General features: G+C 58.3%; 1 protein-coding gene across 2 annotated transcripts in view; it reads left to right on the top strand.

Moving 5' to 3' along the window:
• RTN2 (reticulon 2) overlaps window positions 1-14,547 on the top strand; it is a 19,289-nt gene extending 4,742 nt beyond the window's left edge. The window contains exons 1-10 of one of the 2 annotated variants that reach the window (XM_037516791.2): window positions 6,288-6,351; window positions 7,975-8,019; window positions 8,409-8,879; window positions 8,983-9,240; window positions 11,737-11,944; window positions 12,279-12,417; window positions 12,560-12,629; window positions 12,756-12,802; window positions 13,726-13,784; window positions 14,049-14,547. In XM_037516791.2, the coding sequence (XP_037372688.1) occupies window positions 6,318-6,351; window positions 7,975-8,019; window positions 8,409-8,879; window positions 8,983-9,240; window positions 11,737-11,944; window positions 12,279-12,417; window positions 12,560-12,629; window positions 12,756-12,802; window positions 13,726-13,784; window positions 14,049-14,130 (1,413 nt within the window). In that variant the 5' untranslated portion in view covers window positions 6,288-6,317 and the 3' untranslated portion in view covers window positions 14,131-14,547. Of the gene's footprint in view, window positions 1-6,287; window positions 6,352-7,974; window positions 8,020-8,408; window positions 8,880-8,982; window positions 9,241-11,736; window positions 11,945-12,278; window positions 12,418-12,559; window positions 12,630-12,755; window positions 12,803-13,725; window positions 13,785-14,048 lie in introns of those variants that run through there. The other variant, XM_037516792.2, reaches the window with a different exon arrangement.

Here is a 14,547-nt window from a genome sequence, read left to right as displayed (position 1 = left end):
AGGCTGGGGGGGTCCTGGAACCCAGCCCCCTTGGACATTCAGGGAAAACAAATATCACACATTTGTTGACAGATCGGCCAAAAAATGTTTGGATTTTTCTTCAATAAGAAAAAGATTTTCTTTTAAAGATTTATTTATTTATGCATACAAGAACTGGGTACAGGCCAGAGGTGTGGAGGGGTGAGAGGATTCACCAGAGACAGACTGCGGAGCAGAACAGGCAGATCTACTGAAATACACTGCTGAGGGGAGCAGTGCGTGGTGAGACAGGAGAGGTCTGCTGTGTGCTATGTGGGTCAGCTCCCTGGGCAGGGATCGAACTTGTGCTGCAGTGGCCATGGATAGCTTCATAGTGCTGCGCCTTAACCCCTTGCGCCACCAGGGAGGCCCAAGGAAAGGATTTTTTGAACTTCCCTCCAAACGATTGAAGGTTCCTGAACAAGGTAATAATCCTCAGGGCCCATTGGTGCAGCAGTTGAGCGCTGCGTTGCGAGGCTGCCCGCAGCCCCCGCAGCCCCTGCAGTGCCGGTTCGATCCCTGAGGGTCCCACATGGCACTCAGACCTCTCTTGCCGTGCCCGCTGCTCCCCTCAGCAGTGCTCTTCGTCAGTCTGCCTGTTCTGTTCCCCCGTTCTGGCTCTGGTGAATCCTCTCTCCCTCCCGGGCTTCTGACTGTACCCAGGGCTTGTATAAATAAATAAATAAATCTAAAAAAAAAATTTGGGTTTTGAGGCTTTTTTTTTTTTTTAAAGATTTATTTTTTATTTATTTATGCATACAAGAACTGGGAGGAGGCCAGAGGTGCAGGGGGTAAGAGGATTCACCAGAGACAGAGTGGGGAACAGCAGGTGGATTGACTGAAATACACTGCTGAGGGGAGCAGTGGGCGAGTCAGGAGAGGTCTGCTGTGCCATGTGGGCAGCTCCCTGGCTGGGGATCGAACCGCTGCAGTGGCTACTGATAGCTTCATAGTGCTGAGACTTTAACCCCTGCGCCACCAGGGAGGCCCTTGTTTTGTTTTGGTCTAGATGATGGGTGGAATTTCCCCTCATGAATCTATGTGTGAGAGGGAAGTAGGAGAAGGGGAAATAAGCATTTTGGGGTTCCTCCATCAGCTCGTCTTCCTTCCGCTGGTCTGTGTAGCTGGAGAAAGGAAGGGTTCCTCCTTAGTGCATTTGAGGCCCAAGTTGGGGAGAGGGTCCCCAAAGAATGACAGATGTCAGGTCTCCAGGTCCAAGGGGGAGTGGGTGGCAGTGGGCTTCCCAGCCCCATCCTGCCCCTTCTGTAACACAAAATGGGGGAGACATGAATAGCAACCCCTCCTTGCCTCTTGGCATCTGTGCTCCCCACCCACATTCCGAGACCACTGCCCCTCTTCCTCTTTGACCAGTCTCTCAATCCATCAGGTTTGGGTGGAGTGGACCCCAGTCCCAAGCCTGTGGTCATGCTGTTATAGGGCAGCCCCGATATTGAACAGGTTGCCTGGCTGTGGGTCCTCACCCGCACGCTTAAAAGGGACTTATGAATACTCCACTACAGGCACACACAAAAGGTTAATACAAGGTTTATTTACAAGGGAAAAGGAAATAAGGAAAATGTACAACTCAGGGAGAAAATAGGGAAATAAAGTCTTTAATGCGTCCTACCCTATCCACCGACCTGGAAACCCAAAGGCACTCTCAGAGCTGGCCGGACGCTGCGAGCTGGCGGAGAGTCAAAATGGGGGAATCCCCCCAAAGCCCACGTGTCTGGCTTTATACCAACCCGGCTGCTGAACCCCACCCTCAGGTCCCAGCCACCTTCCCTTGGGTGGGGATGGGATTTGGAGTTCCCAGTGGCTTTGGCTTTGGCCTGGGGTGGGGGTGGAGTCCACAAAGCCTGTATGGACTTAGCTTTAGGACATCCTTTTCCCCCTTACAATGTGACCCTTTGTCTGGCCAATCAGGGATACAGTCCCTCAGCAGGCGTGTGGCCAATGAGAATGGGAAATTAAGTTCTTAGATTGGCAACCCAGAACCCCATCTCTGCCGTCTCCTACAGAGACCCTGCCTGGGAATGAAACCAACTCAGAGAAAATGAAACTACGGACCAGACCTTGATGTTATTATATGACGGTTGTCCGCAGTCCTGCCTTCAACCTCTTTAATGAAACCGCCTAGAAAATTCCCTGTTTTACTTCCCCCTGTACAGTTAGCTTTTTGTCACACAACTCCAGGAATCCTGACAGACACCTCCTTCTGCAGCGAGAAAATCACAACCCCCCCTCCTCGGAGTGGTAACGACCTAACTTCCTTTTCTGCCATGCAAAGGACTTCGAATGCGGGCCCGCTTCCTTCTTTACCTTTCCTCCCTGACCCCAACCTCATGCCTTAGTTTACAAGGTTCTTCTGCCTACCACCTCTTTGGACACTTCCAGATTTTTCTAGACTGTCTGGGTTCAATTCACAAGCTCTCTCATCCTCAGATAGGCCCTCATGCCATCTGTGGGGTATTCAGGCCTTGGAGCTGGTCGTCCACATTCCTTGCATTTTTCTGCCTTATTCCTGGATGGAGCGGGTGGTTCCAGGGGTGATGAGGCTTTACAGAGCATCACAGGGGGCACATTTCTTGGTGAAGAAACAGTCTCTCCTCTGTTTCTGCACCACCCTATTATGCCTCACAAAAAGCTTCAAGACCAAGAGTGAGAATTTATTAATATATCAGGCATGTCCCTTGTCCCCTCCAGCCTCAGTTTTCTCATCATTAAAGAGGAGGGTGGGGAGGGATTGGATCACATACTTCTTTTTTTTTTTAAGATTTGTTTATTTATGCATACAACAACTGGGGTACAGGCCAGAGGTTGGGGGGGCAGTGAGAGGATTCACCAGAGACAGAGTGGGGGAGCAGAACAAGCTGATTGACTGAAATACACTGCTGAGGGGAGCAATGGGGAGTCAGGAGAGGTCTGCTGTGCCATGTGGGTCAGCTCCCTGGCCGGGGGATCGAACTCATGCTGCAGTGGCTGGGAATTGCTCCATAGTGCTGATGCTTAACCCCTTGTGTCATCAGGGAAGCCCCAGATCACATACTTCTAAGGGAAACATGGAAGATCACATGGTCCTCACCTCCCAACACACTGCAGAGGTCTGGTAGAACTGAGAATAAACTTCAGCGATGACCATGGCTCTGGAGAACAGAGAAAGACCCTCAGGGGATGACCCTTCTCCCACCACCCCATTCCATCCCACCCTATCCAGATTCACTGGCAGTAGAGCCCTCCCCCAGGAGGTAAAGTCAGGAGGCCAGAGTTCTGAAAACCATGTTCAGGCTGGGGGATACCTGGGCAGAGGCACAAAGCTCTGAGGAGACGAGTTATCCTGGAGACCCTGCTTCCCACCCTCATCCTGCCCTTCTGGCGCCTGCTCACCCGCCACCCTGCACCCCAGGGCTGTGTCCAGGCCTAGCTCCTTCCTAATTGCCTTCTCGAAAGGCCTGGGCACCCCTGGGAAGCAGACTAGGACGCAGGTCGTGTTGTCCTGGCTGTCCTGAAGATGGAGAAAGGGAGCCCCGTGGCACACGGAGGAAGGCCCAGCAGGGGCTGCAGGGCCAAGGAAGCAGAACTTACCAACAATTCCCGTGTTCTAGTGCCCTCCTCGCCAGTCTGGCTGTGCACATTTCTCAAGTCCTGCCCCTCTGCTGGTCTAAGTCCTCTCACTCAGCGCAATCCCTTAGGCCACTGTCCTACCTGCCTAAGATCAGAGAACCACGCCCTTCCCCGAAGCTCCTCCCCCTCTACCCTTTTCCTTTCTGGCACAAACTATACCTCGACACCCACTTTTAAGTCTCAGTGCCACCCCATTCTAAAAGGCCACGCCCTTTCTCTTAAATAAATTTCTCCATCTAACATATCCTGCCTCATGGCATCCTCAGGCTCTGCCCTCTGGGCTCCGCCCACTTCCAGCAGGCCACGCCCTCCCGCAGACCACGCCCTCCGTAGGCCACGCCCCCAGGGAAGGCACCGCATCCCGTAGCTTTTTCAGGTCTCTCCTTCGACGCCCCTTTTACCCCAGAGTCGGGTTTCCCTCCGAGGTCACAGCCCCATCCCAGGGCCTTGCACAGACACGTGGCCAACATCCGGGCGCAGAGAAGCTCCGGGGCCAAACCCGGGCTGGGACGCGCGCCGCTCCTCCCTCCAGGCAGCGCGGGACGTCGCGTCCCACAGGCCGCGGGAAGCCGGGAGCGTGGCCGCGTCCTCAGCCCGGCGAGCCAGGGCGGTCACCCCCGGCTTCCCGGCACGAGCTGAAGCTCGGGGGGCCCTCGGGGCCTCTTTGCAGGCAAAGCCGCCCAACACTCAAGACACTGCCCGGAGCCCTCGAGTCGCCTGCGGCGAAGGTGCCGCCCGCGGCGTGGTGCGCTCTCGTTCCCGCGGCCGGAGGGGCCGACGGTGCTGGCGCTGAAGGCCGCGGCTCCAGCGCGGCTCAGGCCCGCAGCGCGCCAGGTACAGAGATCGCGGCGCACGAGCGAGGCCACCGCGGTGGGGCCGCCGGGCTCGCCTGGCGTCTGCGCTCGGGGAGGCGCTGCGCAGCGCCCGGCGCACGCCCGCCGGCTCTCGGGCTCCGGGCCTCGGTCCCCCAGCGCGTGTCCTGGCAGGAGCGGCTCGCCTCCCCGGTAGCCGTCAAGGACCGCGAAGACAGCCCAGCTCCGGGCAGGCGGGTACCGGGAGCCGCGCGCTGTGCGCGTCCTCCGCATCCGCGCGCCAGCCCTGCGCTGCGCTCGCCGCGAAACGCATCCCGAGGATGCCGCCGCCCCCTCGTGCGGCCGCTGGGCGCATCGCGGCGCGTGCAGAAGGGACGGAGGGACCTGGTGAGTCCCGAGCCCTTCTTCCTGCGCCTCCTCCTCCTGGAGAGCAGGCCAGAGGGGGCGCCAGCAGACCGGACCGGCGAGGGCCGCCAGCCTTTGGTCCTGGGATCTGGAAGGCTCCTCTCTCTGAGCCTGCGCCCCCCGCCCCCGGCCCTTTCATCTTCTCCACTGTGAGGTCTTAAAACCCCTAAATCTACTTCCTATGCCCTTGACCTGCACAAAAGTCGAATCACTAGACGGATTAGATTCCTGGGTCTCCTCTCTCTTGCGCCTTCAAAGTGAGGTTTGGGATACTGTCGGGGAAAATAATAGTGACATGTAATAGTGACACATAAATAATAGTGACACTATGTGGTGCACTCTTATTTTCTGTCATCTCCAATTTTCCGAAGAAGAAACTTAATCACGGCAGTGAACAGCGTTGCAGAGAAACGAACTCTGGAATCTGTGTTCTCAACACAACCCCTGGCTTCGAGGCCCCAGCCCTACTCCGCCCGCCCCGGGTTACCCCCCTGCAGGCCGCGCCTCCTCCCTCCCAGTTCCGGGCGATCCCTCCAGGCCGCGCCTCTGGCCCCTCCATCTCGGCCAGATCCTGCCCAACTGTCCGAACAGTTCTAGACCAGCCCAAGCTCCTCTCAGGTCTGTGTTTCTCCCCTTGCCTCAAGACTTTCTGAGGACGGGCCTCCCCGGTGGCGCAGCGGTTGAGCGCTGGGTTGCGAAGCTGCCCGCGGCCTCTGCAGCGCCGGTTCGATCCCCGGCTGCTCCCCGGCCACTGGGTGAGGGTCCCACATGGCGCGCAGACCTCTCCTGCCGCCCGCTGCTGACTGTACCCAGTGCATGTATAAATAAATAAAATAATTAATTAATTAAAAATTAAAAAAATTTCTGAGGACTGCAGTTTCCTTCTGTGCCCCCTTTCCACTCTCTCTGAACCTAAGCTCGGTCCTGCTTCGGCGAAGTAGAATTTTTACACCTTCTCCTCAACGCCATCCCCAGCTCCGCCCCAACCAGCTCTAAGATCCTGGCCCCGTCCTCGGCCCACCCCAGGCCCCGCCCCTTTCCCTAGCGGGCGGGCCTCCCTCCGCTCGACTCCGCCCCTGGGCCGCCTCCCCGGCCGCGGCCCGGTAGCCGGTTCGCGCGGCCACGCCCCCTAGTGGGAAAGCCACGCCCTCGAGTGGGAAAGCCACGCCCTCCCAGCGCCACGGGTTGCCCCGCCCCCCCCTCCCCCAGGCTCGGCCCCGCCCGCCTCCGGCCCGCCCCGCCCCGCGCCGCAGTGCTCCCCACGGCGCCCCGCCCGCCTCCGCCGAGCCGAGCACAGGGCGGCGGCAACGGCGGTGGCTGCTGGAGCGGCCCGGGAGGAGGCGGCGGCGAGGATGGCGGCGGCGTCCTGGGCGCGGCGGAGATGAGCGCCCGCGGCCCCGGGCCCAGGGCGGCGCGGCCGGAGTGGGCGGGGGTCCCGATGCAGGCCCGAGGGGGGCCATGGGGCAGGTCCTGCCGGTCTTCGCCCACTGCAGTGAGTAGGGGGAGGCTCGGGCCTGGGGTGGAGACCGGAGCCCTGGGGCGCTCCTCTCCGGTATCCCCTCGGAGCCGAGCTTCAGGCGAGCCGGGATGGGGGAGGAGGCGAGAGACAAAGGACGCGCTCCCCTCCCCCCGCGCTCTGGCGACGTCGGGGGCGACCTGCCCGGAGAGCCTGAGTGAGGCAGGGCAGCGCTGGGGGGCGCTGAGATACCTGGCGGGGCTCGGAGTCGCCCAGGGGCCGGGATGTGTGGCCGGGTCCCTAGAGGCTGAGGACGCTCGCCGGGCGCTGTCCCTTCGCCCGGGTCCTGGCCGCGGCTGGCAGGGAGGAGAGTTGCATGGAGGGGGAGAGCCAGCTTGGAGAAGGGGCGTCTGACCCTCCCCCACCGCGCATCCTCGCATCCCACCTCCGTTCTCTGCCGAGACACAGGCGGCCCCAACCTCGCCCGAATTGTCCAGTCCCCTGTCCACGGGAAACAGCCATCCCAGGCTTGGAGTCCTGCATCCTTAGCAGGCTGCACCCTGATCAGTAGCAACCCTGGGGGAGACCCACTCCACTGTGGGCCTTTGCTTCCCCAGCTGAGGAAACCAGGTGGGGGCTGGGGGCATCCAATTTCAATTTCCAAATGCCATTGAACATCTCCTGTAGGCAAAGCCTCAAGCCAGCGCTGAGGCCCGCGATCCCACATTGAAAACCCCTATCTGACCCTCCCCAGCACTGAGCTCATTGAAGCTAACAGTCCTTGCCTGGCATTTTCTGTCCCACACCCTCGTGCTTCTACCGGCCAGGGGTTTCACCCAACCACTTGATGCCTTGGGAGTGCAGGTGCCAAAATTCTAAGAATTTGTTATTTCAGCATTTTAGAGGCTCATCATAATAGTCTAAGGTCCTGTCCTTACCTCAGCTTACCCAGGAAGACTCTACATGCCCTCCCCAGCCTTAGTTCTCTGCCCTCATCTCCCACCCTTCTCCCCCTCGGTCACTCTAAGTCACACCTTCACACCTGTCTGTTCCCCATATATGCCACGCACTGTCCCTAACTCAGGGCCTTTGCACTGATTTCTTGCTTTCCCTGTAAGAGTCTCCCCTAAATATCTTCATGGCTTCCTCATTCACTCACTCACTTACTCTCTGCTCAAATGGCATCTGATCAGAGAAGTCCCTCCCGCCAGCCTGTCTGAAATAGCACCCCTCACCTTATCTTCCCTCATCCTGCTTTATTTTTCTCCACACATTTAGCACTCACATCTTACATTTAATTGTTCATCGCTGTCTGCCGCATGGAGTGGAAGCTATGTGAGGTCACTGATTTTATCTGTTTTGTCCACAGTTGTATCCTCAGGGAATAAAACCGTGCCATGTAGTAGGTGCTTTTTAAATAAATGGTTGTTGGATGAATTGAACTCTCCTAACATCTTCAGTGAAGATTCTAAGATTAAGAATCTTGGATTTGTACTTCTAGCAGTGCTAGTAAGGTTTACTGTCTGTATGCAGAATGTTCTAAAGGTCCTGTAGTTCAAATATTCTAAGATTCCTTAATTCGGACCATCCAAGTTTCCAGGACTGGCACCCTTCTGTGATTTGACGGTCTAAGAGCCTTCGATTCTTTCCTTCTCGCAGAAGAAGCTCCGTCTACAGCCTCCTCTACCCCTGACTCCACAGAAGGTAAGTGGAGTGGGAGGATTTAAGAGTGGGTCTTGGGGGCCTCCCTGGTGGCACAGGCGATTGAGCACCACACAGTGAAGCTATCTGCAGCCTCTGCAGCACAGGTTCGATTCCCAGCCGGCCATGGAGATACCCACATGGTGCAGCTGACCTCTCCTGTCTTGCCCGCTGCTCCCCTCAGCAGTGTATTTCAGTCAGTCTGCCTGTTCTGTTCCCCACTCTGTCTCTGGTGAATCCTCTCACCCTCCCGCACCTCTGGCCTGTACCCCGGTTCTTGTATAAATAAATCAATCTTTAAAAAAAAAAAAGAGTGGGTCTTGGGCACGGCTGAGGAGAGTAGGCCAGAGCTCCTCTCAGAGGCACTCACGGGCCTCCTTTGCTCACGACAGGAGGGAACGACGACTCAGATTTTCGGGAGCTTCACACAGCCCGAGAATTCTCAGAGGACGACGAGGAAGAGACCACGTCGCAGGACTGGGGCACCCCCCGGGAGCTGACCTTCTCCTACATCGCCTTCGACGGCGTGGTGGGTTCTGGGGGTCGCCGGGATTCAGCTGCACGCCGCCCCCGGCCTCAGGGCCGTTCAGTGTCGGAACCTCGAGATCCGCCTCCTCAGCCTGGCCTGGGCGACAGCTTGGAGAGCATCCCCAGCCTGAGCCAGTCCCCGGAGCCCGGGCGCTGTGGGGACCCCGACGCTGCGCCTCCGACCGAGCGTCCCCTGGAGGATCTGCGGCTCCAGCTGGACCAGTTGGGCTGGGGGGCTCGGGGGTCCGGGTCCGGGGAGGACTCAGCCACCAGTAGCTCCACCCCGCTGGAAGACGAGGAGCCCGAAGGACCAGAAGCTAGAGAGGCGGGCAAAGGTGAGCCTGCCAAGAGCCGAGACTGAAGTCACAGGGGCGGGTGGTCTTTCCGTGGGGCCCTTCCAAGGTGAACGCTCACAGCCTTCTCTCTCTAACGTGCCAGAACTGGACCTACAACTCGGACTCGCTCCCTCTTCGCTGCCCGAAGTCTTGGCTCCACAGCTCAGCCCGGGCTGTGGGACCCCCCAAGCCTGTACCCCGTCCCCTCCTGGGTCTCGGGATTCGAACTCTTGGCCTGATGAGCCCTCCCCGGAGGAGAAGGAGGAAGAGCAGTGGGGGCCGCTGGAGTGGGAACCAATCACGGGGCAGTGCCTCGATATCACAGACCAATCAGAATTCACATTGGAACCACACCTTCTAGGTAAGCGGCGAGAGTGACAGGGCTGCTTTAGTCTGGAGCGAGGCTCCGGGATTGGAGTTTCTTTGTTTGTTTGTTTGTTTGTTTGTTTGTTTGTTTGTTTGTTTGTTTGTTTGTTTATACAAGGGCTGGGGTACAGGCCGGAGATGCAGGGGGTGAGAGGATCCACCAGAGACAGAGTGGGGAGCAGAACAGGCAGACTGACTGAAATACACTGCTGAGGGGAGCAGCGGGCAAGATGGGAGAGATCTGCTGCGCCATGTGGGTTGATCCCTGGCCGGGGGTCGAACTCGTGCTGCAGTGGTTGCCAACATCCTCATAGGTTGCGTCTCAACGCCTTTTGCCTCCAGGGAGGTCCGCGGGGATGGGAGTTTAGAGACCAGCCCCGGAAAGACCATTGCAGAGTGGCGAAGGGGGGAGAATCCTACGCTTGACTAAACATTATAAACGTCGCCCTTAAATTTTTTTCTCGTTAAGATTGCCATTGGCTTTTTTTTTTTTAATAGTTCTCCCTCTCCTTTGAGAAGTTAACCCAAAACAAAAACAAAAACCAAACAAACAAAAAAAAATTCTGTTGGCAGTCGCCCCCTAGAGGCTGCTTTTGGAAAGGCCAGGCCTCCGCCAGGAGTCGGGTTGTCTCCTCTGGCCGCGGGACACTGACCAGTAAACTTACACCTTTCAAAAAGTCCCTTCTCTGATCACATCTGTCGGCCCGCGGCAAACGGATCCCTTGCTTTCAAATTTGCTCGGCCTCCAGGTACAGCCCTGCGGTTGGTTATTGACACCAGTGGCCTCGGCTGTTTACTGAGAAAGCCGCCCCTTTTTGGACCTGTCCCCACCTCTGCGGAGAGCCATTGGCTGGGGGCGGAGGGGCCGCCCCTCTGCTCCCTCCCTCGGGTTCCCCAGGAGTGGGCCAAATCCCCCAGCAGCCGCGGCGTCCGCAGCCTCTCAGTCGGAGCAGAGATGGGGAGTAAAGGTGGGCTTTGGGGGGGAGGGGGCTGGGACGCAGGCGGGGGGTCAGTGGAAAAGGGCGCACATTGGCTCCTGTTTCCCAAAAGTCTGGGGGGAATCTTCCCTGTTGGTCTCGGGTTCCCCAGAGCTGCAGGCTAGGCCTGGGGCTGGGGTAACGGGGTGTGCAGGGCGGGTGTGCAGCGCGCGTGGGGTCCCCTCTTCGCCGAGCCTGGGCTTTAGGCCCCAAGAGCAGGGAGCCCCTCCTCCCCCAGCCGCAGGCCCAGGAGGCGCTGTCACTCAGGAGCTGGACGGGCCGGCACAGCTGCGGGCTGGGCCCCCTCCCCCCGCGAGCCTAAACTTAGCCCCCGCCTCAGGCGACCCGGCCCTTCCCCCCACCCACTGGCGCCGGCCTGGGCCTGGGGAGCCCGCAGAGGAGTGTTGGGGGGCGTGGAGGGGGCTCGGTGCGGGGAGAGGAGGCGACCTGTCCTACTTGGAGCGAGTGTATTAGGATGATCCAGAAGTGAGGGGAGCCCCGCTGAAGGGGGCAGGTCGCTGGTGAATCAGGGTTTGATTGAAGGAAGTGGGGGGTCTGCACGGAAATGGAAGGGTCTGGGCTCCTAGGTCAGGTTTCTACTAGGAGCAGATTGTGTGAGGGCTGTTCCAATTTATATGGGTGGGATGAAGTGCTGGGGTCTGGACTTGGAGGTGCGTTGGGGTCACAGAAAGGGTGATTTGGCCTGTGCAATTCACAGGGAGCCTGGTGGTGTTCATAGTTAGGACTCAGAGGAGCGGCGGCAGGGGTGTCACGCAGCTATCCGCTTACACCTGTCGGGTTGGCAAAGGTTCCAAACAACAGTAACACCTAGTGCTGGCCCGGTCGCTGGGGAAAGATGGCTCTGATGTTGCTTGTGGAAATGAGAATTGTTAGTCTTGCCAGTAAGCAACTGATTATATTCATGACATTCAAGATACCGAACTAGTCCACGCTGCTCTTCCCCCACTACCCCCCCACCCCAGACGGCAGAAATAGAACCTCCAGGAGGGAAGGGTATCTGCGGAAGGAGGCGGGCAGCTCTGCTGGGCAGGGAGGGGAGGCATGGCCAATGACCCAGCAACAGGTACATGGAGGAATGAAGTGAGCCGTGATGCAGACGCACTGTGGGGTGTCTCGGGGCTCTCCAGAAGAGTGAACTAAGCTTTTCCAGTTGCCCAGTAGGGAATTGTAGGCGGCAAAGAAGAGTGAGTCACGCATGATGCGGAGAAGTGCCTCTTAGGGCCTGCTTTTCATGCCTGACCACCCCAATCCGGCCACACCTAATCAATGGGCAGGGTCCAGATCAAAGGGACTTTGCTAGCTGGTTCGCTGGGCTTTTCAGGAGGAGGAGGGGAGGCGAGGCAGGCAGGGAACAAAAGAAGACACTGAAAGTTTGGAAGTTGGGTTGAGGCTCAGACTTGCGCGTCCAGAAGTCGGTGCCGGGCCGGGGCCTGGGAGAATCAGCGCGGCCGGGCGGTCTCGGCCCCGGTCTCATGGCCTCCTCCCTCCTTTAGTGGTGGACCTGCTGTACTGGAAGGACACGAAGACGTCTGGCGGGGTCTTCACAGGCCTCATGGTGTCCCTGCTCTGCCTCCTGCACTTTAGCATCGTGTCGGTGGCCGCCCACGTGGCCCTGTTGCTGCTCTGCGGCACCATCTCTCTCAGGGTTTACCGCAAAGTGCTGCAGGCTGTGCACCGGGGGGACGGTGCCAACCCCTTCCAGTGAGAACCCCAGCCCCCGGCCCCCACCCCACCTTCTGCCCCTGACCCCAGGTCATCACCCTGACCTCCAGTCTGCCACAGACTCTTACGCTAATCCATCCTCTTTCCTTTTCTGGCTCCGGCCTGACCTTGCACCTGACTTTAACCCAGATTCTGACCCTTCACCTCAGCCCTAACCTCTGATCCTGACCTCTCACCCTAAGCCTGGATTCTACCTCCTGACTTTGAGGTGGTCGCCTCCCCCGGCCCCATTTCTTGCCCTTGTCGCAGACACACCTCTCAGCTTGGGTCGCATCCTCCCAAAGAGTCACCTTCCACCCCTCTCTCCCCTCAGGGCCTACTTGGACGTGGACCTGACCCTGACTCGGGAGCAGACGGAGCGTCTGTCCCAGCAAATTGCCTCCCGCATGGTCAACGCGGCCACACAGCTGCGGCATTTCTTCCTGGTAGAAGATCTGGTGGACTCCCTCAAGGTGCCCCCAAATGCCCACTTCCTCCTGGGTTCCCAGCATTCACCTCCTGCCCCCCGGGAGGGGGGGTAGGAGGGCCATTGCCGGCTAAGGTCGCAGCCTGGGAAGTGCCCTGTCAGCTTCTGACCCTGACCCTCACCCCCAGCTGGCCTTTCTCTTCTACATCTTGACCTTCGTGGGTGCCGTCTTCAATGGTTTGACTCTTCTCATTCTGGGTGAGCTGGGAAGGCTGTGGGGATGGGGTGGAGATATGAGACATTAGGGTTTGGTGGGGAACAGGGCTAAGGATGGAGCTGGTCATCTCCTGGGAGAAGCCTGACCCCCCATCTCTGTGCCCGCAGGAGTGATTGGTTTGTTCACCATCCCCTTGCTGTACCGGCAACACCAGGTGAGAGCAACAGGCTCAGCTGGCAGGAGGCCAGCCAAACCCGGGTGACCTGACTGTCCTCCCTGCCAAAGCCAGGGTCCCCCTGACAGAGGTCCCAGCCAGAGACAGGGGTGTCAGTCCCCACCCCTGGCAGAATCAGGTTCTGACTGGCATGCCCCAAACCAAGGCAGGTAGGCTCAGTGACAATCCCACCTGACATTCGGGCCATCGGACGTGTCCCAGGTACAGAGAGGCAGCCTGACCCACCTGAGGGTGAATAATACGCCTCCCAACCGAAGCAGGCAGACAGATGAACACCTCCTCCAGATGCCTCTGGACACTGACAAACATATTCCTTGGAGACATCCAGACAGATGGCCATCTACCACTGTGCAGAGTCTGGGTCTGATGGACACCCCCCACCGGAAGTGGGTGCCCACTTCCGGAAGCAGCCAGGGACAGATATCAAGTCGAAACGGGGTGGGGTGACTGTTGCCCAGAACACTGACATAACCGAGGCTGACTGACTATATGCTATCGAGCCGATGGGTTGAGACTCCCTTCTCCAGTACAGCTGGGATCCAAAGGATGCTCGTCCTAAGTAACCTGTCACAGGCCGGAGTCACAAAGTCAACTAGCACATGAATTAAACTGATACTTAAATCAACTCAGTCCAGAATTCTGCAAATCCTACCAGGGCCCACCCTCTACTCGCAGCCTAGCCCTAAGCACACACACCCTTCACTCGAAGATTAACAGTTGTGCCCAGCACACACGTTCGCTGGCCAGTTCTCCTGTTTCCACTTGACATCTCTCCAAACCTAGAGTCGGTTCCAATGCACTTCCCCTTCAGCTTGAACTTCTGACTTCCAAGGGTATTTTGTAGGACTTAGGGCTGACCACTTCCCACTTCCAATCTCTCCTTTCACTACTTGTCTCCCCAGGCTCAGATTGACCAGTATGTGGGATTGGTGACCAATCAGTTGAGCCACATCAAAGCTAAGTAAGGGCATCGCGTGGACATGGAAGGGACGGGGAAAGGGAAGCCTGTGGACCCCCCTCCCACCGCACCACCCCTACCCATAAATCTCTTGGGGCTGAAAGTCCCCTTCTCAAAGAAGGGTGAGCGATAATCCCAAAGAAGTGCATTAGGTGGAGAGCTGGGGCTGGCTTTGGGCACTCATCTAGTTCCTCTACCCAGCTTTCCCCTTAGTTCCCCTGCTCCATCGCTCGTCCCACCCGGTGACCCCATCTACTTCTCCCTCAGGATCCGAGCTAAGATCCCAGGGACCGGAGCCCTTGCCTCAGCAGCAGCCGCAGTCTCCGGATCCAAAGCCAAAGCCGAATGACAAGGGTGTCTCTGTCTGCGGGACGCCTGCCCCACCCCCTGCTGCCCTCTGCCCGCCTCCATCTCCCTTCCATCCCCATCCTCCCCAGCCTCTGCCCGAGCTGTTTCCAGGTGGGTGTCAGGCTCGTTCACACCAGGGAGTTTGCACAAATTGTCTCAGCGGCGAGGACTACATTTCCCAAGAGGCTCTGCTTTAGGAGTCGAGGAAAGGCGAGGCACCTTAGTCGCGGGGCCCGCTGGGACTTGTAGTCGCCTACATAAGGGCCACCCCTGCCCTGCACTCCCAAGACCCTGCCGCTGGAGGCGCCCTGAGGGGCTGGTGTCTTCTGGACGCCTGTAGCCCCAAGGCTGGGGCTTTGCATGGGGCCCAGGGTAGGCCTGAGCTTGGATTTACACTGTAATAAAGACTTCTGTGGAA

The sequence above is a fragment of the Talpa occidentalis genome, unplaced genomic scaffold (genome assembly GCF_014898055.3).
Source record: "Talpa occidentalis isolate TD23 unplaced genomic scaffold, MPIMG_talOcc4v2.1 talOcc4.17, whole genome shotgun sequence".
Classification (NCBI taxonomy): domain Eukaryota; kingdom Metazoa; phylum Chordata; class Mammalia; order Eulipotyphla; family Talpidae; genus Talpa; species Talpa occidentalis.
Note: the sequence above shows the minus strand (reverse complement) of the source record. Positions and strands in the feature narration are given on the sequence as shown.